Source organism: Somniosus microcephalus, chromosome 9 (genome assembly GCF_052327205.1).
Source record: "Somniosus microcephalus isolate GS21.2 chromosome 9, FLI_Smic_1.0, whole genome shotgun sequence".
In the NCBI taxonomy this organism is placed as follows: domain Eukaryota; kingdom Metazoa; phylum Chordata; class Chondrichthyes; order Squaliformes; family Somniosidae; genus Somniosus; species Somniosus microcephalus.
Window position 1 is genome coordinate 73,628,981 of NC_140995.1, and position 20,314 is coordinate 73,649,294.

At 54.2% G+C, this 20,314-nt stretch overlaps 1 protein-coding gene across 6 annotated transcripts in view; it reads right to left on the reverse strand.

The window, feature by feature from the left end:
* The window catches only part of shprh (SNF2 histone linker PHD RING helicase), a 228,095-nt gene that overhangs the window by 179,251 nt on the left and 28,530 nt on the right, over positions 1 to 20,314 (reverse strand). For all 6 annotated transcript variants that reach the window (XR_015079506.1, XR_015079507.1, XM_085996774.1 and 3 more), the window contains exons 4-5: positions 13,381 to 13,531; positions 10,651 to 10,756 (exon numbers count right to left, since the gene is read on the reverse strand). Coding sequence is in view for 4 of the 6 variants with exons in the window: in XM_085996774.1 (XP_085852900.1) it covers positions 10,651 to 10,756; positions 13,381 to 13,531 (257 nt within the window). In the remaining 2 variants the exon portion in view is untranslated. The remainder of the gene's footprint in view (positions 1 to 10,650; positions 10,757 to 13,380; positions 13,532 to 20,314) is intronic.

The following is a 20,314-nucleotide window of genomic DNA, read 5'->3' on the forward strand; positions in this document are numbered from 1 at the left end:
AAATCCCTCCATGACCTCGCCCCTCCCTATCTCTGTTAACTCCTTCAGCCCCACAACCCTTCGAGATCTCTGCCCTCCTCCAATTCTGGCCTCTTGCGCATCCCTGATTTTAATCACTCTAACATTAGCAGCCGTACCTTCAGCTGCTTAGGCATCAAGCTCTGGAATTCCCTCCCTAAACCTCTTTGCCTCTCTCTCCTCCTTTAAGACGCTCCTTAAAACCATCATCTGCCCTAATATCTCTTTGTGTGGCTCGGTGTCAAATTTTGTCTGATTACACTCCTGTGAAGCGCCTTGGGATGTTTTACTACATTAAAGGTGCTATATAAATGTAAAGTGTTCTTTGATTTGAAAACTTCTTTCCAATGTAACTGGGAATTAGTTTGATTATTTCAGAAAAGTTGAGTGACCGGCGAAGATCCAGTGTGCAGGGTCCACCAAGGTTGAAACAGGTAGGAACAAAGACAAAGGAAATCAAGAAACAGTGATGCCAAACTGGGGTTTAAAATGTCTGTAATATGTATGTAAAGGCAAGACTAAGGGAGACAAGACATTTCACTGTCTTGAGGTCCTATAAAAGAATGAGATAGAGTAGGACACTGTGTGATGAGTTTTAATTTCAACACACTAATGATGTAGTACAGTGACTTAGAGGATACACTGTTTTATGTGCAGCATTAGCCCATCCACAACAACAACAACAACTTGCATTTATATAGCGTCTTTAACGTAGTAAACGTCCCAAGGTGCTTCACAAGAGTGTTACAAGACAGAAATTTGACGCAAGCCACATAAGGAGAAATTAGGGCAGATGACCAAAAGCTTGGTCAAAGAAGTAGGTTTTAAGGATCATCTTAAAGGAGGTAAGAGAGATAGAGGTTTAGGGAGGGAATTCCAGAGCTTAGGGCCTAGGCAGCTGAAGGCACAGCCGGCAATGGTGGAGTGATTAAAATCAGGGATGCTCAAGAGGCCAGAATTAGAGGAGTTGGGAGGTTGTGGGGCTAGAGGAGATTACAGAGATAGGGAGGGGCAAGGCCAGGGAGGGATTTAAAAACAAGGATGAGCATTTTAAAATCGAGGCATTGCTTAACTGGGAGCCAAAGTAGGTTAGCGAGCACAGGGGTGATGGGTGAACGAGACTTGGTGCGAGTTAGGACACGGGCAGCTGAGTTTTGGATGACTTCAAGTTTACTTAGGCTAAAACGTGGGAGGCCGGCCATGACTGTGTTGGAATAGTCAAGTCTAGAGGTAACAAATCTATTATAATATAAAGGCGATCTCCCAGACTAAAATAGTTCATACAGTATCTTTGCTTCTTTGCCACACTTTATTTGTTTTGTGTCACTCTCTGTGACATCCTCTCTCTCTATGGCTAGCACACAATTCTCTTAGTGTGGTATCGCTCGCTCCAATTCTGTTTCTCATTCATTCTCACTTTCTCTAAATCTCTCCTCCCTTCTGTCTCCTTTCGATTTTGTACATCTCCAGGGTCTGTGCACCTCTTACACGTGTTATTTTACTGATATACTGGGATGAGGTATGGGAATGCAAAGGTCTGAAACTGCTGTCTGGGAGGACTTTGGGGTTGTGAGCTGTGGAAACACTCCTTGGGGAGAATGGAACCTGGGGGAGCTCTCAGATGGTCAGCAAGACCTGGCAACAGTGATTAGAAAGGTGCTGGTACCTCAAAGTATGTAGAAGGGTAGGAATAATCAAAGGGGAGTCGAGAACTCAGGAGGTTGCGGGTCTGTGAGAACTGGGCCATGCTGGGTTCTGTGGGCTATAAAGGAGGGGGATCAGAAGTACTGGAGGGGGCTGGGTTTGGGGTAGTGGGAGAAACTATATCATGGGAAGAATGGCAATGACAAAGTGGGAATAAATGGTGGCTGAGAGTACTAAGGGGGCAAATTCCCATTCTTTCTCACTTTGAACTGTCTCAGGATAAGGAGTCGGCCATTTAGGACTGAGAAGAGGAGACATATCTTCACTCAAAGGGTTGTGCATCTTTGGAATTCTCTACCCCAGAGGACTGTGGATGCTCAGTCATTGAGTATATTCAAGGCAGAGATCGAAAGGTTTTTGGATATTAAGGGACTCAAGGGATATGGCGATAGTGCAAAAAGTGGGGTTGAGGTTGAAGATCAGCCATGATCTTACTGAACGGCGGAGCAGGCTCGAAGGGCCAAATGGCCTACTCCTGCTCGTAATTCCGATACTCTTTTGTTCGGTGTCTCCTCCTCCACTTCTGTCTCTCTCTTTTACACTACTTCTATCTGACTCTCTCTCTCACTTCATGCTACTTCTCTTCCTCCTCCTCCACTTACTCGCTCACCCTCCCCTTTCACTTCTTGCTCTTTCATTCTACTGGGAGTTTGGTAAGTATGGGCATTTTAAAATCTAGTGTTAATTGCTAGTAGCTCTTAAGTAAGATCAACTGTTTAAGTTAAAATTTAAACTTAAAATTTTTAAGTTTCTTCAGGCTTAAGCAGAGACAAAAAAGCAAGCTCTCCCACTGGAGAGCTGCTGTAGGTTAATTAGCTAACTGGATTAAAATGGTTCCTGAAACAGCAGCAGAGCAGTGCTAACTCATCTGAGGCACAAACAGTATAAACACAGGGGCCTGTGAGCGCAGCCAGCACAGAGTGAACAACTGGGAGTTTGGTAAGTGTGGGAGTTCGGTGAAGTGGAGGAAGGAGGAGCTTGCTTTTCCTAACTTCTCCCGCAGAGGGCTGGCGGACCTGAGAGGGAGCAGACCGAGGCCCGAGAGCGGGGATAAAAGCAGCAGCAGACCTGCATCAACAAGAGAAAACGGCAGTGTGACATCACAGGTAAGGCAGGTAAGTGATTGGTAGTGACTGTGAGCTAAGTTTTAAGTTAACATATAACACAGTTTTAAAAACTAAACTTAATTTAATTAATTTAATAAACTAAATGAGGTAAATATTTGATTAAATAAATAAAATAATGGGAGAACAGGAGATGTGTTGCTGCTGCAATATGTGGGAGCTTGTGGACATTTTTGTCCAGGGCGACTACATCTGCGGTAAGTGTCTGCGGCTCGAGGTACTTCGGCTCCAAGTTGAGGAGCTGGAGTCCGAGCTACAGACATTGTGAGACATCAGGGAGGGAGAAAGTTACTTGGACCTTTTGCTCCAGGAGGCAGCTACACCCCTTAGATTAAATACTTTAGAATTGACACGTGGTCAGGGACAGGAGGGTGTGACTGCGAGTGAGGCAGGTACAGGGATCCAGGAGGTAGTATTGCAGGAGCCTCAGTCCCTGCACTTGTCCAATAGATTCGAGGTTCTTGCAACCCTTGTGGACAAGTGCGGGGACTGCAGGGAGGACGAGCAAACTGACCGTGGCACCGTGGTACAGGAAGCCGTTCAAGTGGGGGGAGTAAAAAGGAGGGTGGTTGTAGTAGGCGACAGTATAGTTAGGGGGATAGACACTGTTCTCTGCAGCCAGGAGCGTGAGTCCTGAAGGCTATGTTGCCTACCCGGTGCCAGGGTAAAGGACATCTCCTCCGGGCTAGAGAAGAACTTGGAGTGGGAGGGGGAAGATCCAGTTGTCGTGGTCCACGTAGGTACCAATGAAATAGTAAGGACAAAGAAAGAGGTTTTACTGAGAGAGTTTGAGCAGCTAGGGACTAAATTAATAAGCAGAACCACAAAGGTCATAATCTCTGGATTATTACCGGAGCCACGAGCAAATTGGCATAGGGTCAATAGGATCAGGGAGATGAATGCGTAGCTCAAAGATTGGTGTGGGAGAAGTGGGTTTCGATTTGCGGGGCACTGGCACCAGTACTGGGGAAAGAGAGAGCTATTCCGTTGAGAAGGATTACACCTGAACCATGCTGGGACCAGAGTTCCAGCGAATCGAATAACTAGGGAGGTAGATAGGGCTTTAAACTAAATAACAGGGGGCGGGGGGGGGGGGGGGGGTTCCCAGTGGAGAGAAATCTAGAATGCTAAAGAGAAAAGACAAGGAAGCAGCGCAGGAAAGTGATTGGGGTAAGGATAACCAGATTGTGTCAGGAAGGGACAAAGCGTACAAAGGAGTACACTAACAAATAGGGTCCGGGTAAGGAAAAATGGTAATAAGACAAATTGGGCCATAGTACAAAAAAATGTTAAGATGTCTAAAATGTTAAAAAGACAAATCTAAAGGCACTGTATCTGAATGCCTGAAGCATTCGTAATAAGGTAGATGAATTAACAGTGCAAATAGATGTAAACGGATACGATATAATTGCAATTACGGAGACATGGCTGCAGGGTGACCAAGGCTGGGAACTGAATATCCAAGGATATTCGATATTTAGGAAGGACAGGAAAAAAGGAAAAGGAGGTGGGGTGGTGTTGTTAGTAAAGGATGAAATCAGAGCAATAGTGAGAAAGGCAATGGCCCAGAAATTCAGGTCGGGGGCTTCCCGCGGGTGCAAGCCTCCGACCTGCACTTACATACCGCGCCAGCCGTTGAGCTGTGGGCCCGCGTGGGATTCCGAACCTGGGCCTCCTCCAACTGCCGGCGCGCAGTGCTTGCATATCCCAGGGGCGCAGTTAGTTCGATGCGTCCCCTGGGATCACGTGGGCCATGGAGAGCCAATGGTAGCAGGGAATGCTTCATTCATATGTTTGACAGGACCTGTCAAACCTATAAATACTATAAGCCCCAAAACATCACTAAATCTTCAAATAAATTTTTTTAAATCACATTTTTAAAATAACTATAAATACATGAAATAACTATTTTAAACAATAATTTTAATTTTTGAAAAAATTAATTACATTTTCTAACGGGGCTAAAAATAACTTACCTTTCTTTAAAGTATTTAAAAATAATAAACCTGTGGAAAAAATGTTGTAATTTTAATTAATTCACCACTTACCTTGTAAAAAGCAGGCCTTGCACCTGCTTTTTAAAAGTGGAACTCCTGGAGACTTACCCTCCCGGAAAAACCTGGAAAAAAAACGTAAGTTCGATGCGCACGCGCTGCCTCTCCTGCGCACACGTTCCACCTCTCAACCCCTTCTATCAAGGGAACAGAAGTGCCGGTTTCCCGCGCATGCGCAGTGCATGCACGAAACCGGCACTTCCATTGGGCTTACGGGCGAGTACCCCATGCGTACTCACCCGTGGAGACTCGAATTTCTGGGCCATTGGCTCAGAAAATCAAGATGTAGAATCAGTCTGGGTGGAGCTAAGAAGCACCAAGGGGCTGAAAACATTGGTGGGAGTTGTCGATAGGCCTCCAAACAGTAGTGGTAATATAGGGTATGGCATCAAACAGGAAATTAGAGATGCATGTAACAAGGGTACTACAGTAATCATGGGTGACGTTAATCTACATATAGACTGGCGAAACCAACTTAGCAATAATACTGTGGAGGATGAATTTCCCCTCTCCCCCACCGCCACCCCCTCGCCCCCACCGCCTCCCCCTCTCCCCCACCGCCTCCCCCTCCTCTCCTCCTCACTCCTCCCCTCTCCTCCACCGCCTCCCCCTCCGCTCCTCCTCAGACTTCCCTCCTCCACTGCATCTTCGCCGCTCCTCTCCTCCTCCGCCTCCCTCCTCTCCCCCACCGCCTCCCCCTCTCTCCACCGCCTCCCCCTCTCCCTACCGCCTCCTCACCTCCCTCTCCTTCTCCTCCCCCTCACCGCCTCCCCGTCAACTCCACCACCACTCCCTTCTCTCCCCCACCGCCTCCCCCTCCTCTCCTCCTCCACCTCCTTGCCTCCCCTCTCCGCCTTCCCCTCTACTCCACCACCACTCCCTCCTCTCCCCACCGCCTCCCCTCTCCCCCTCCGCCTCCCTCCTCTCCCCACCTCCTCCACCTCCCCCTCTCCCCACCGCCTCCCTCCTCTCCTCCACCGCTTCCCCCTCTCCCCCTCCACCTCCCTCCTCTCACCACCTCCTCCGCCTCTCCCCCTCCCTCCTCTCCCTCACCGCCTCCCTCCTCTCCCCCTCCACGTCTCCCCCCCTCCCCCACTGCCTCTCCCCCTCTCCCCCACCGCCTCCCTCCTCTCCCCCCCCAGCGCCTCCCTCCTCTCCTCTCCTCCTTCCCCTCTCCCCACTCCTCCTCCTTCCCCTCTCACCCCTCCTCTCCTCCTTCCCCTCTCACCCCTCCTCTCCTCCTTCCCCTCTCACCCCCCCTCTCCTCCTTCCCCTCACCCCCCTCCTCCTTCCCTCACCCCTCCTCTCCTCCTTCCCCTCACCCCTCCTCTCCTCCTTCCCCTCTCCCCTCCGCCTCCCTCCTCTCCCCCACCGCCTCCCTCCTCTCCCCCCTCTCTCCCCCACCGCCTCCCTCCTCTCCCCACCGCCTCCCTCCTCTCCTCCTTCCCCTGCCCCCCTCCTCTCCTCCTCCTCCCTCCTCCTCCTCTACCGCCTCCTCCTCTCCTCCTCCACCACCGCCTCCCTCCTCTCCTCCTCCTCCACCGCCTCCCTCCCCTCCTCCTCCACCGCCTCCCTCCTCTCCTCCTCCACCGCCTTCCTCCTCCGCCACCGCCTCCCTCCTCTCCTCCTCTACCGCCTCCCTCCTCTCCTCCTCCACCGCCTCCCTCCTCTCCTCCTCCACCGCCTCCCTCCTCTCCTCCTCCACCGCCTCCCTCTTCTCCTCCTCCACCGCCTCCCTCCTCTCCTCCTCCACCGCCTCCCTCCTCTCCTCCTCCACCGCCTCCCTCCTCTCCTCCTCCTCCCTCCACCACCTCCCTCCTCTCCTCCTCCACCGCCTCCCTCCTCTCCACCGCCTCCCCCCTCTGCTCCTCCGCCTCCCCCCTCTGCTCCTCCGCCTCCTCCTCTGCTCCTCCGCCTCCCTCCTCTGCTCCTCCGCCGCCTCCCCCTCTCCCCCCTCTCTCCTCCTTCCCCTCCCCTCCTCCTCTGCCTCCCTCTCCTCCACCGCCTCCCCCTCTCCCCCTCCTCTCCTCCTCCGCCTCCCTCCCCTCCTCCTCCGCCTCCCTCCTCTCCTCCTCTGCCTCCCTCCTCTGCCTCCCTCCTCTCCTCCACCGCCTCCCTCCTCTCCCCCTCCTCTCCTCCTTCCCCTCTCCTCCTCCCTCCTCTTCTCCTTCGCCTCCCCCTCCCCCACCGCCTCCCCCTCTCCCCCACCGCCTCTCCCTCCTCCGCCTCCTCGCTGCTCCGCCTCCTCCTCCTCCCCCTCCCCCTCCTTTAGGTCTCAGCGGGCCAGAAAGCATGAGGCAAGTGGACGGACCGGAAGCACTCTGGCTGGGTGAAATCTCAGACACGCCAAGAAGCACTCGTGGCTGCCGTGTTTCTTTATAAACAGACAATTTATTGCAGGAATGGTCCTCAATTCTCACCAAGATACACAATACCAGCGTGTTCAATGCTCAACAACAAAGCTCCTAGTTCCCCCTCTAGTGCCCAGATGAATATACTGCATCTATCCCTTCAAGACAGAACGACAGCACATCATTTTTTCCAAAACAAAGATCTAAACCTTCTAAAACAGAACAAACAAGCTTTTAAAAGGGGAATGTCCTATGAGCTTGTGGGTTGTTGGCCCTTGATTCTGAATATCGATGGTTCAGAACCATTAAAATCAACTGGTCTGGATGATATATTGAAATTCCGGCAATGCTATTACTTCATTGATAAAGGATACCTTTCTGGTCATTTGATGGGTCACGCAGAGGACCTATCTATGCAGGTGATTTTGGCCAAACCCGCCCAGCGGGAAGCTGATGGGATCACACCGGCCACCTGTTTTACACTCCACATAATTTTACTGTCCATTGAAACAGGTGGAAAATTCGATCCCGCTAGGTGGGATAGGTTAGAATTGCCCCCTATAAATCACTGCACTCTGCGTGTCCCATCAAATGACCAGAACTGTATCCTTTTTCAAAGAAGTAATACGAGTGGCCCGTATGGGGTGATTAGTTTTCCCAACTCATTACTTTTCACTGGGATGTGTGCACAGTTTTGGTCTCCTTATCTGAGGATGGACATTCTTGCCTTAGAGGCAGTGCAGCGAAAGCTCACTAGATTGATTCCAGGGATGAAAGCGTTGTCCTATGAGGAGAGATTGAGTAGACTAGGCCTATACTCTATGGAGTTTAGAAGAATGAGAGGTGATCTCATTGAAACATATAAGATTCTTAGAGGGCTTGACAGGGTAGATGCCGAGAGGTAGTTTCCCTTGGCTGGAGAGTCTAGCACTAGGGGGCATAGTCTCAGGATAAGGGGTCAGCCATTTAAGGCTGAGATGAGGAGGAATTTCTTCACTCAGAGGGTTGTGAATCTTTGGAATTCTCTAACCCAAAGGGCTGTGGATGCTGAATCGTTGCGTATATTCAAGGCTGAGATGGATAGATTTTTGGACTCTCGGGGAATCAAGGGATATGGGGATCGGGCGGGAAAGTGGAGTTGAGGTCGAAGATCAGACATTAACTTATTGAATGGCGGAACAGGCTCGAGAGACCGTATGGCCTACTCCTGCTCCTAATACTTATTCTTCTTATAACTCTGATTTGACTAGGTTGGGTGTGACAGTTTTGTTCCGCACACTCCTTCAGATTTTACCTTTCTTCATGATCTTCTTCTTTCACTTGGGAGTGACAGCGTGAGGCACTCTGATCCTCAACTAGGAAAGTACAGGACCGGAAAAGTGTCTGCCGTACATCAGGTCAGTCCCAAATACAAATACCTCTTCGTTACCCAATCTCTCAAATATCAATCCAATTATCCCTTAAATGTTTACCACGCTATCTGCCTCCATTGGTTCCCGGAGTGGTCCATTCCAAACATTCTGTGTAAAGTAGTTCTGTCTAAACTGTCTGTGCACCTTGTGCAAGCCCATGTCCCCGGTTCTAGAGTTTGCGGCAATCTCAAACATATTATAGGGATTCAACTTCTATATTTCCTTGAGGAATTTGGACATTCCTCAGGGCCTTCTCTTCTCCAGGGTAAGCAATCCCAGTCTTCATCTGTAGCTCAGTGAGGCAATGGCAAGGTAGTTACATAGGAATGCCCCAGGTTCTTGCTGACATAATAAGCCATCCAACTGAGCAGTCTGGGCAGTTCTTGATGGTTCAGTTTCAGCCGTGGCTCAGTGGGTAGCACTCATGCCTCTGAGCCAGAAGGTTATGGGTTCAAGCCCCACTCCGGAGACTTGACCCCAAAATCCAAAAAACACTCCAGTGCAGTACTGAGGGAGTGCTGCACTGTCGGAGGTGCCATCTTTCCGATGAGACGTTAAACTGAGGCCCCATTTGCCCTCTCAGGTGGACATAAAAGATCCCATGGGCACTATTTCAAAGAAAAGCAGGGGAATTTTCACCGGTGTCCTGGCCAATATTTATCCCTCAATCAACATCACTAAAACAGATTATCTGATCATTTTCATATTGCTGTTTGTGGGAGCCTGCTGTGCGCAAATTGGCTGTCGCGTTTCCTACATTACAAGTGACTACATTTCAGAAAGTACTTCATTGGCTGTAAAGTGCTTTCGGACATCTTGAGGTCACAAAAGGTGCCACTGAAATGCAAGCCTTTCTTTTTTCCCCTCATGAATCTTTCTTGCCGTTGTGGTGCGATTCGACGGTGGTTGAATTCAAGCCGTTTGGCAAACCACTAGAATTCTGAACTCTGGAATGGAGATCCATTGGCTGCCTTTAACACCACTGGCATTCATGTACAGCAAAGATCTTCTGGAATAGAGCCCCTAGCGCTGTACATTTGGTTATTTCAGTTGCTGGAAATTGGGAGAAATTGTTGCCCACTACAAAGAGATAGTACTCTGATGGAGAAGGTCAATACTAACTCTCTAGCACAGATAATCAGGTAGATCTCACTTGACAAGTAATGCAGGCACCTAATAACATCTTGTAACAGTTTCTTCAACATTATTGTCTGTGCCTAGGAACCACACTTGGGAGAAGGTTTTTTTCGTTTTGTCCAATGTTCCTGCTAATTTATTTTGGGTGCGTGGCCTCTTTAACTGGCTGTGTGGCTGATTCAAATTTCCGCACGTGTATTTTTTCCATTTGAAAGCCGCTGAGCGGCCTGCGCAAGACCTCCAGACTGCTGTGCGGCCACGCAGCTTAACGGGAACATTGGTTTTGACTATCCCTGTACTTCTTCCACTTTAACTAAAGATAGCTATTGCATATAAATTACATTTTTCATCTTCAATAACGGCCAAGCTATTAGGTTACCTCCATAAACTTTCCTTTATTTTCTTCCCCCCCCCCCCCCCCACACAACAGTGTCCTGCATCCACTTAAGCACTGTTCTATCATTTGGTTTATCCAATGTATTGTACTGTGATCTGGTCATTACCACATTACTGTTTGTGGGATCTTGCTGTGCTCAAATTGGCTGTTGCGTTTTTTACATTACAACAGTGACTACACTTCAAAAGTACTTCATTGGCTGTAAAGCATTTTGGGATGTCCGGAGGTTAGAAAAGCAAGTCTTTCTTTTTTTGGTAAAGTAAATTCTACCAATACTGTTTCCAATTAATTTTCTGTCTATTAAAATGAACAGACAGCAGATTGTGGAATGTGTGCCTGCTATTTCCGATTCGCACTCCCAGTGGGTGAGGCTCCACATCATGAGCTTGGATTTATAAGGTTTCCTTTAGATGCCAGTTCACTCCGCTGTAAAATAATAAAGGAAGCACTTACTAGGATAGTTCACCTTTTCCTTGGGTTTGACTTCATTTTTCTTCTTGCTTGTTTTACAAGAGGCTGCAGGTGGTGAAGATGGGATGTAATAATTTACAGATGTCCCCTAGTAAGAGAAGCACAAGATCAGTGACAGTTTGACTGTAATGATTTCTTTCCAATTTTAACCATCTAAATGATGTTTCCTTCCAATCTTTTTTTAATGAAAATAAACTTTACTCGCAAAGCCTCCCTTTGTAAGAGAGGTAACGGAGGTGGGCAGATGAAACACTGTCAGGACCACACTAAAGGCCACCTTGAAATCTTGTAATATTAACACCAGCACCTGGAAAGACACAGCCACCAACAGACCACAATGACAGCGTGGCTGCTGGTCGGTTTGAATGAATTTGAGGGTGGCAAGCACCTGGCACTCAAGGCAAGTCATCTACCCACCTCAGCTGGTTTTCAATGCGATATGTGCGGCTGTATACGTACGTCGGGGATCGAGCTCTTCTCCCATCAGCTCACCCATAACAACCGAGACTCCCCGTTGATCCGACGGGAAACTCCGCCTTATAAATGATTTGGACTCTGTCGTGGGGACACTAAAGTAAGCAGGGCGGCAAACAATGTGGAGAATTGCTAAAGACTTCAGGAGAAGGTAGGTTGGCAGAAAACAGGTGGCAGATGCAATTTAGTATGGATAATTGTGAGATGATGCACTTTGGGAGGAGTGGGAGTATCCAGTTAATGGAACGGGTGTGGTTACACAGAGTGACCTAGGGTTCAAATGCATCATTCTTTGAAAGTGTGAGTGCAGATGCTATTTAAAAAAGGCCAATAGAGTTTTATAAATAGAGTACAAGAAAAATTCCTTCCCTAACCCCCTCCATCTCCCTCTCCTCTCTTAAGACTCTCCATAAAACCCATATCTTTCACCAAGCTTTTGGTCACCCCTCCTTTGGCTTGGCACCCTTTTTTATAAGGAAGTTATGATGAATCTTTATAAAACACTGGTCTGACCTCAACTGGAGTATTGCGTCCAATTCTGGGCACCGCACTTTAGGAAGGATGTGAAGACCTTAGAGAAGGTGCAGAAAAGATTTACAAGAATGGTTCCAGGGGTCAGGTGCTTCAGTTACGTGGATAGACTAGAGAAGCTGAGGTTGTTCTCCTTAGAGCAGAGACGGTCAAGAGGAGATTTGATAGAGGTGTTTAAAATCGTGAAGGGTTTACTAGATTAATAAAGAGAAACTGTTTCCAATGGCTGAAGGGTTGATAACCAGAGTGCACAGATTTAAGGTGATTGGCAGAAGAACCAAAGGCGACATGAGGAAAAACCTTTTTACGCAGCGAGTGGTGAGGATCTGGAATGCACTGCCTGAACGGGTGGTGGAGGCAGATTCAATCGTGGCTTTTAAAAGAGAACTGGATAAGTACCTGAAGAAAAAAAAATTGCAGGGCTATGGGAAAAGGGTGGGGGAGTGGGACTAGCTGAAGTGCTCTTGCAGAGAGCCAGCACGGGCTCAACTGGCCGAATGGCCTCCTTCTATGCTGTAACCATTCTATGATTCCGAATCTGTGAAGGGCCATGGGACATTTTTCTACATTAAGGGCTATATATATATATAAATAAATGCAAGTTGCTGTTTGGAGCTACCCCACAATCTTTCCTATCTAGTCCATCTTTCCTCAACACTTTATTTCCTTGTATGCTGTATCTGTTGCCGGAACGGGAACGGTAACGTAGTGGTAATGTCACTGGGCTAGTAATTCTGGACTAATGATCCAGAGACGTCCGTGTGGTGATAGTACTCCCACAGTGCTGTTAGGTAGGGAGTGCCAGGATTTTGACACAGCGACGATGAAGGATATACTTCTAAGTCAGGATGGTGTGTGACTTGGAGGGGAACTTGGAGGTGGTGGTGTTCCCATGCGCCTGCTGCCCTTGTCCTTCTAGGTGGAAGAGGTCACGGGTTTGGGAGGTGCTGCCGAAGAAGCCTTGGCAAGTTGCTGCAGTGCATCTTGTAGATGGTCCACACTGCAGCCACGGTACGGCGGTGGTGGAGGGAGTGAATGTTTAAGGTGGTGGATGGGGTGCCAATGAAGCGGGCTGCTTTGTCCTGGATGGTGTCGAGCTTCTTGAGTGGCCTAACCAATGTCTTGTACAAATTCAGCATCACTTCCCTGCTTTTATATTCATGGCATCTATGCATAAAACCCAGAATCTCAGTTGCCTTTTTAATGAACTGTTCTACTCCCAATCCCACCATTTAGGATCAGTGTATCTGCACCCCTGACTCTCTGTTCCTTCACCCTGTTAAGAGTCTTACTGTTTGCAGTAAAGTTCCTTTCAGTCTTCTTTTTCCCCAGTGTATTACTTTCTCTGATATCGCAGCTTCCACGGAACTTTATAGATTTATAGATTTATGCAGTGCATAAATTAGCAACCAATCGGGTCGCCAACTCTGGTTGGCCGTATTCCTGGAGGTTTCATCACATGGCCTCCCACCGCCCCGCCCAGTCAAACAGCCTTTCTTCCCCATCTCCAATACTTTTATAACTAATAAACAAAATATATAAAACCACACAATTCTTTTTAATGCCCTCTATGATTTTCTGCCTGGATTTGCTCGCAGCAGTGTGTCCAGGGGATTAATCTTTCATTCCTGGCGACTCCAGGACAATCCTGGAGGGTTGGCGACCCTCTCGTCCAAATAAACAGTATGCTCAAATGATGGACTGTACCTCTGGGAGCGACAGCGTGTCTGGTTTCATTTCCTCACGTGTGTGGGTCAGGAGGAGTGCCAGCATCTCCACAGTTTTCCCCAGACCCATCTCGTCAGCAAGGATTCCCCCAGGCCAATCAGCACTTGGTAGAGGGTGCTCACGGATAATGCTGAAAACAGTTTAAGAGCAGAGAGGTAGCAGGTTGGGTGAGACAGAACTTCTACATTCATACAGAAATCAAAGAACGTGTCCAAGACAACATTGCTTATGGTAAATCAGATAATATGCTGTTTTATACTGACAGGAGCATTATACCATGTAATGCACAATGTATTATTCTATTGCTAAGGTGGAGCTGGGTTTAACTAGGCCTGTTTCTTTAAAGCAACAAAGTCTAATTGTTATAAGTAAGCACATTTGGAATTAAACTGTTGTTTGGTTGGGAAACTCCCTCTGGATTAGATTGTGATGGTTGGTTTCAAGCTGCAGTTCAGGAGTTCCCAGCACTTTAAGATTATTTTGTCGGGTGCAACAAGAGGGTCACATCAAACAGCTGTTCAGCGGGATGGGAGATTCCTGTTATGGCCATCCTTACAGTCAGTTTCTTCTCAAGTTTTTTTACCCAAATATTCCCGAGTTAAGAAAAAAAATGAAAAGACATAACATAAAGAGATAAGAGGCAATGGCAGTAGATGAGAGAGGTCACAGCACCAGAAGCAGTTAATGAGAGTAAGAGAGAGAAACAGAATCTTTAAGGGTAGAGACACAGGAAAAGAGAGAGAGACAGACAGAAAGAGGCAAAAAGAGAGAAAGAGCAAATGCGAGAGATAGCGAGAAAGAGATAGAGACAGAAAGGGAGGGAGAGAAAGAGAGAAAGAAAGAGAGCGAGAGCGCGGGGGCGAGAGAGAGGGGGCGAGACAGAGGGAGAGAGACAGAGGGAGAGAGACAGAGGGAGAGAGACAGAGGGAGAGAGACACAGGGAGAGAGACACAGGGAGAGAGACACAGGGAGAGAGACACAGGGAGAGACAGAGGGAAAGAGCGAGAGGAGAGCGTGAGAGAGAGCGTGACAGGGAGCGAGCGAGTGAGAGCGAGAAAGAGAGAGAGAAAGAGACAGAGCGAGAAAGAGACAGAGAAAGAGAGCGAGAGAGAGAGCGGGAGGGAGAGAGCGGGAGGGAGGGAGCGGGAGGGAGGGAGCGGGAGGGAGGGGAGCGGGAGGGAGGGAGCGGGAGGGAGGGAGCGGGAGGGAGGGAGCGGGAGGGAGGGAGCGGGAGGGAGGGAGCGGGAGGGAGAGGGAGGGAGGGACCCGAGAGGGAGGGAGAGAGCGGGAGGGAGAGAGCGGGAGGGAGAGAGCGGGAGGGAGAGAGAGGGAGGGAGAGAGCGGGAGGGAGAGAGCGGGAGGGAGAGAGCGGGAGGGAGAGAGCGGGAGGGGAGAGAGCGGGAGGGAGAGAGCGGGAGGGAGAGAGCGGGAGGAGAGAGCGGGAGGGAGAGAGCGGGAGGGAGAGAGAGGGAGGGAGAGAGAGGGAGGGAGAGAGAGGGAGGGAGAGAGCGGGAGGGAGAGAGCGGGAGGGAGAGAGGGAGAGGAGGGAGGGAGGGAGAGGGAGGGAGGGAGGGAGAGGGAGGGGAGGGAGGGAGAGGGAGGGAGAGGGAGGGAGGGAGGGAGAGGGAGTGAGGGAGAGGGAGGGAGGGAGAGAGCGGGAGGGAGAGAGCGGGAGGGAGGGAGCGGGAGGGAGGGAGCGGGAGGGAGGGAGCGGGAGGGAGGGAGCGGGAGGGAGGGAGCGGGAGGGAGGGAGCGGGAGGGAGGGAGCGGGAGGGAGGGAGCGGGAGGGAGGGAGCGGGAGGGAGGGAGCGGGAGGGAGGGAGAGGGAGAGGGAGGGAGGGAGCGAGAGAGCGGGAGGGAGAGAGCGGGAGGGAGAGAGCGGGAGGGAGAGAGCGGGAGGGAGAGAGCGGGAGGGAGAGAGCGGGAGGGAGGGAGGGAGAGGGAGGGAGGGAGAGGGAGGGAGGGAGAGGGAGGGAGGGAGCGAGGGAGAGGGAGGGAGGGAGGGAGCGGGAGGGGGAGAGCGGGAGGGAGAGAGCGGGAGGGAGAGAGCGGGATGGAGGGAGCGGGAGGGAGGGAGCGGGAGGGAGGGAGCGGGAGGGAGGGAGCGGGAGGGAGGGAGCGGGAGGGAGGGAGCGGGAGGGAGGGAGCGGGAGGGAGGGAGCGGGAGGGAGGGAGGGGGAGGGAGGGAGGGAGAGGGAGGGAGGGAGGGAGGGAGGGAGAGGGAGGGAGAGGGAGGGAGGGAGGGAGGGAGGGAGAGGGAGGGAGCGAGAGGGAGGGAGCGAGAGGGAGGGAGCGAGAGGGAGGGAGCGAGAGGGAGGGAGCGAGAGGGAGGGAGCGAGAGGGAGGGAGCGAGCAGGAGGGAGCGAGCGGGAGGGAGGGAGAGGGAGGGCGAGAGAGGGCGGGAGAGGGCGGGAGAGGGCGAGGGAGGGCGGGAGAGGGCGAGGGAGGGCGAGGGAGGGCGAGGGAGAGAGGGAGGGAGAGAGAGGGAGGGAGAGAGAGGGAGGGAGAGAGAGGGAGGGAGAGAGAGGGAGGGAGGGAGGGAGAGAGAGGGAGGGAGGGAGAGGGAGGGAGGGAGGGAGAGGGAGGGAGGGAGAGAGAGGGAGGGAGGGGGAGGGAGCGAGGGGGAGGGAGAGGGAGGGCAAGGGAGAGAGGGGGAGAGAGAGATCAGTAATTGAACCAATTGCACTCTATGGCAGTGAGGTGTGGGGACCGCTAACACAACAAGAATTTGCAAAATGGGACAAACACACAATTGAGATCCTACATGCAGAATTCTGTAAAAGTATCCTCCGGACTCAAAGGAAAACCATAAACAATGCATGCAGGGCAGAACTAGGCCAATATCCATTAATAATCACTATCCTAAAAAGAGCCACCAAATTTTGGAAACACATAGAAATGAGCAACCCCCAATGCTATCATTACGAAGCCCTGAAATGCCAAGAGAGGACCATAAAGAAGAATACCCTCAGTCAACTAGTCCTGGGACTCAGTGAAGTAACTACTAACACTACTAACAATAACCAGCCCCAGGACAGTGACAGCGTAACACAAAGAATTCGACCCAACACAATCGTCGCTAAGCAAAAGGAAAAATATCTGTCATATTGGGCAGAAACAACAAAAACCCAAAGCAAACTCAATTGCTACTTGGCCCTAAACAGACAATACAACATGGCTGATTACCTGACCATGGTAAAGGATAGCAAACTGAGAAAAACCTTGACAATGTACAGACTTAGTGAACATAGCCTGGCGATCGAAAAAGGTAGACACAGGCAGACCCGGCTACCAAGAGAGGACAGGATATTCTCTCACTGCAGCCAGGGAGTGGTGGAGACAGAGATGCACTTCCTCACAGCTTGTAGAAAATATCAGGGCATAAGGGAGAATTTCTACCCAAAATTCACAAAAATATGCCCGGAATTCAGAAATTTGAATGACGACCAAAAACTCCCATACCTACTCGGGGAAGAGAGAAATTGTGTAACCTTAGCGGCACACTATGTTACAGCTTGCCATAAACAGAGGGACAACCACTAAATATTAGAAAAGAGTATATACAAATTATATGAATGTATATTTATACACTCAGGGATATATCTGTTTATACACTGTATGGATAGATCTGTATTTTTGTGAACAAACATGAATGTTTTTCGATGCTTTGGCAACATAAGATGTAACTTGTCATGCCAATAAAGCGATTTGAAGTGAATTGAATTGAGAGAGGGAGGGAGAGGGAGGGAGAGAGGGAGGGAGAGAGAGAGAGAGAGAGGGAGGGAGAGAGAGGGAGGGCGAGAGAGGGAGGGCGAGAGAGGGAGGGCGAGAGAGGGAGGGCGGGAGGGCGAGGGCGGGAGAGGCAGGGCGAGAGAGGGAGGGCGAGAGAGGGAGGGCGAGAGAGGGAGGGCGAGAGAGGGAGGGCGAGAGAGGGAGGGCGAGAGAGGGAGGGCGGGAGAGGGAGGGCGGGAGAGGGAGGGCGGGAGAGGGAGGGCGGGAGAGGGAGGGCGGGAGAGGGAGGGCGGGAGGGAGGGCGGGAGGGGGAGGGCGAGAGGGCGAGGGCGAGGGCGAGAGAGGGAGGGCGAGAGAGGGAGGGCGGGAGAGAGGGAGGGGCGGGAGAGGGAGGGCGGGAGAGGGAGGGCGGGAGAGGGAGGGCGGGAGAGGGAGGGCGGGAGAGGGAGGGCGGGAGAGGGAGGGCGGGAGGGGAGGGCGGGAGGGGGAGGGCGGGAGGGGGGAGGGCGAGAGGGGGAGGGCGAGAGGGGGAGGGCGAGAGGGGGGAGGGCGAGGGCGAGAGAGGGAGGGCGGGAGAGGGAGGGCGGGAGAGGGAGGGCGGGAGAGGGAGGGCGGGAGAGGGAGGGCGGGAGAGGGAGGGCGGGAGAGGGAGGGCGGGAGAGGGAGGGCGGGGAGAGGGAGGGCGGGAGGGCGAGGGCGGGAGAGGGAGGGCGAGAGAGGGAGGGCGAGAGAGGGAGGGCGAGAGAGGGAGGGGCGAGAGAGGGAGGGCGAGGGAGGGAGGGCGAGGGAGGGAGGGCGAGGGAGGAGGGCGAGGGAGGGAGGGCGAGGGCGGGAGGGGGGAGGGCGGGAGGGGAGGGGGGGAGGGCGAGGGGGGGAGGCCGAGGGGGGGAGGGCGAGCGAGGGGAGGGGCGCGCGAGGGGAGGGCGCGCGAGGGGAGGGCGCGCGAGGGGGAGGGCGCGCGAGGGGAGGGCGCGCGAGGGGGAGGGCGCGCGAGGGGGAGCGCGCGCGAGGGGAGCGAGCGCGAGGGGGAGCGAGCGCGAGGGGGAGCGAGCGCGAGGGGGAGCGAGCGCGAGGGGGAGCGAGCGCGAGGGGAAGAGCGCGAGGGGAGAGAGCGCGAGGGGGAGAGAGCGCGAGGGGGAGAGAGCGCGAGGGGGAGAGAGCGCGAGGGGGAGAGGAGAGCGCGAGGGGGAGAGAGCGCGAGGGGGAGAGCGCGAGGGGGAGAGAGCGCGATGGGGAGAGAGCGCGAGGGGAGAGAGCGCGAGGGGGAGAGAGCGCGAGGGGAGAGAGCGCGAGGGGAGAGAGCGCGAGGGGGAGAGAGCGCGAGGGGGAGAGAGCGCGAGGGGAGAGAGCGCGAGGGGGGAGAGCGCGAGGGGGGAGAGAGCGCGAGGGGGAGAGAGCGCGAGGGGGAGAGAGCGCGAGGGGAGGCGCGAGGGAGAGCGCGAGGGGGAGAGAGCGCGAGGGGGAGAGAGCGCGAGGGGAGAGAGCGCGAGGGGGGAGAGCGGAGAGCGCGAGGGGGAGAGCGCGCGAGGGGGAGAGAGCGCGAGGGGGAGAGAGCGCGAGGGGAGAGAGCGCGAGGGGGAGAGAGCGCGGAGAGCGCGAGGGGGAGAGAGCGCGAGGGGGAGAGAGCGCGAGGGGGAGAGAGCGCGAGGGGGAGAGAGCGCGAGGGGGAGAGAGCGCGAGGGGGAGAGAGCGCGAGGGGAGAGAGCGCGAGGGGAGAGAGCGCGAGGGGGAGAGAGCGCGAGGGGGAGAGAGCGCGAGGGGAGAGAGCGCGAGGGGGAGAGAGCGCGAGGGGGAGAGAGCGCGAGGGGGAGAGAGCGCGAGGGGAGAGAGCGCGAGGGGGAGAGAGCGCGAGGGGGAGAGAGCGCGAGGGGGAGAGAGCGCGAGGGGGAGAGAGCGCGAGGGGGAGAGAGCGCGAGGGGGAGAGAGCGCGAGGGGGAGAGAGCGCGAGGGGGAGAGAGCGCGAGGGGGAGAGAGCGCGAGGGGGAGAGAGCGCGAGGGGGAGAGAGCGCGAGGGGAGAGAGCGCGAGGGGGAGAGAGCGCGAGGGGGAGAGAGCGCGAGGGGGAGAGAGCGCGGAGGGGGAGAGAGCGCGAGGGGGAGAGAGCGCGAGGGGGAGAGAGCGCGAGGGGGAGAGAGCGCGAGGGGGAGAGAGCGCGAGGGGGAGAGAGCGCGAGGGGGAGAGAGCGCGAGGGGGAGAGAGCGCGAGGGGGAGAGAGCGCGAGGGGGAGAGAGCGCGAGGGGGGAGAGAGCGCGAGGGGGAGAGAGCGCGAGGGGGGAGAGCGAGGGGGAGAGAGCGCGAGGGGGAGAGAGCGCGAGGGGGGAGAGAGCGCGAGGGGGAGAGAGCGCGAGGGGGGAGAAGCGCGAGGGGAGAGAGCGCGAGGGGGAGACAGCGCGAGGGGGAGAGAGCGCGAGGGGGAGACAGCGCGAGGGGGAGACAGCGCGAGGGGAGACAGCGCGAGGGGAGCGAGACAGCGCGAGGGGGAGACAGCGCGAGGGGGAGACAGCGCGAGGGGGAGACAGCGCCGAGGGGGGAGACAGCGCGAGGGGGGAGAGACAGCGCGAGGGGGAGACAGCGCGAGGGGGGAGACAGCGCGAGGGGGGAGACAGCGCGAGGGGGAGACAGCGCGAGGGGGAGACAGCGCGAGGGGGAGACAGCGCGAGGGGGGGAGACAGCGCGAGGGGGAGACAGCGCGAGGGGGGAGACAGCGCGAGGGGGAGACAGCGCGAGGGGGAGACAGCGCGAGGGAGCGCGAGGGGAGACAGCGCGAGGGGGAGACAGCGCGAGGGGGAGACAGCGCGAGGGGGGAGACAGCGCGAGGGGGAGACAGCGCGAGGGGGGAGACAGCGCGAGGGGGAGACAGCGCGAGGGGGAGACAGCGCGAGGGGGAGACAGCGCGAGGGGGAGACAGCGCGAGGGGGAGACCAGCGCGAGGGGGAGACAGCGCGAGGGGGAGACAGCGCGAGGGGGAGACAGCGCGAGAGGGGGGGAGACAGCGCGAGGGGGAGACAGCGCGAGGGGGAGACAGCGCGAGGGGGAGACAGGCGCGAGGGGGAGACAGCGCGAGGAGACAGCGCTGAGACAGCGCCGAGGGGGAGACAGCGCGAGGGGGAGACAGCGCGAGGGGTGCGGGAGGACAGCGCAGCGAGGGGGAGACAGCGCGAGACAGCGAGGGGGAGACAGCG